This window comes from Centrocercus urophasianus, unplaced genomic scaffold, assembly GCF_019232065.1.
Source record: "Centrocercus urophasianus isolate 14NV4802_14NV808 unplaced genomic scaffold, USGS_Curo_1.0 seq_11, whole genome shotgun sequence".
In the NCBI taxonomy this organism is placed as follows: Eukaryota; Metazoa; Chordata; class Aves; order Galliformes; family Phasianidae; genus Centrocercus; species Centrocercus urophasianus.
The window spans coordinates 78,659,310-78,660,310 of NW_024884253.1; the positions used below are offsets into that span (position 1 = coordinate 78,659,310).

The 1,001-nt window shown below is 71.0% G+C and overlaps 1 protein-coding gene across 1 annotated transcript in view; it reads right to left on the reverse strand.

Moving 5' to 3' along the window:
- Positions 1-272: 272 nt before the first annotated feature.
- FOXQ1 (forkhead box Q1) overlaps positions 273-1,001 on the reverse strand; it is a 1,577-nt gene continuing 848 nt past the window's right edge. Inside the window, exon 2 of the mRNA XM_042808954.1 lies at positions 273-1,001. This exon is cut by the window's right edge and continues 33 nt beyond it. Coding sequence (XP_042664888.1) covers positions 467-1,001 — 535 coding nt within the window. The 3' untranslated portion in view covers positions 273-466.

Genomic DNA, 1,001 nt, shown 5'->3' on the forward strand with positions numbered 1-1,001 from the left:
CCGCACCCCCCCCACCAATAATTAATTAAAAAAGCGGCACTCTCCTCGTGTGAAAAACACTGTTTTTATAAATAACTTAATGTCCTCTTTTCCCACGAGATGTTGGGTGCCGGGCAGGAGGGGGGGGGGGGAGGGAAAGGGGGTTTGTTTTGGCACAGTGATGCGCGGCGTTGCGGCACGGACCTACGGCCCCGCAGCAGCCCCCGCCCAACCCCCCCCTCCCCGCGCCCGCTCCCGGTGAGCAGCGCAGTCCCCGAGAGGCGGAGAGAGGAAGGCAGTAGCGGAGCGGTCCCAGCGCACAGTAAGAAGCACTTGAGGCTTATGGCTATGTCCCGGAGGGCAGTTTTTTTGGCTTGGTTCGAAGTGATGCCCGCCGTCACTTCTTTAAGGCACAGTCACCGAGGCGTCCGCCGGGAGGCTTTGGGAGTTAAAGTGCGGGATCCAGAGCTCCCTGCCCTCTGCTGCGTTACGCCAGGGGGGTTTCCACGGCGTACGGGCGGAACGGGGCCGAGCTCCCCGCCGCCGGCCGCGGCGCCCGGAACGGGATGTAGGTCGGGGATCCCCCGGGGAGCGCGGCCCCGGCGAAGAGCGGCGCCCGCGAGCGCTCCGCCGGCGACTGCCCCTGGGGATGCCCGTGGGGGCCGCCCAGCAGCAGCGGCGGCTCGCCCAGCCCGTAGGCGCACAGCTGCACCAGGCCCCCGCTGTAGAGAGCGGCCGCGGGCGGCGAGGGCTGAGCGTAAGGGAGCAGCGGGTAGTGATGAGCGGGCAGCAGGTGCGGGGCGGCGGGAGGCGGCCACACGAAGCGGGCGGGCGGCGGGGGCTGCGGGGCGGCGCGGGGCCCGGCCGGCCGCCGGAGGAGGCTCTCGATGGCGAAAGAGCTGGAGAACTTGGCGCCGCCGCCTGCCGCCCCGCCGCCGCCCACTGCCGCCTCCTCCTCCTCCTCCTCGGTAGCGGCGGGGGACGCGGCGCCCGCTCCGGCCGCCTCCTGCGGCGGCTGCGGC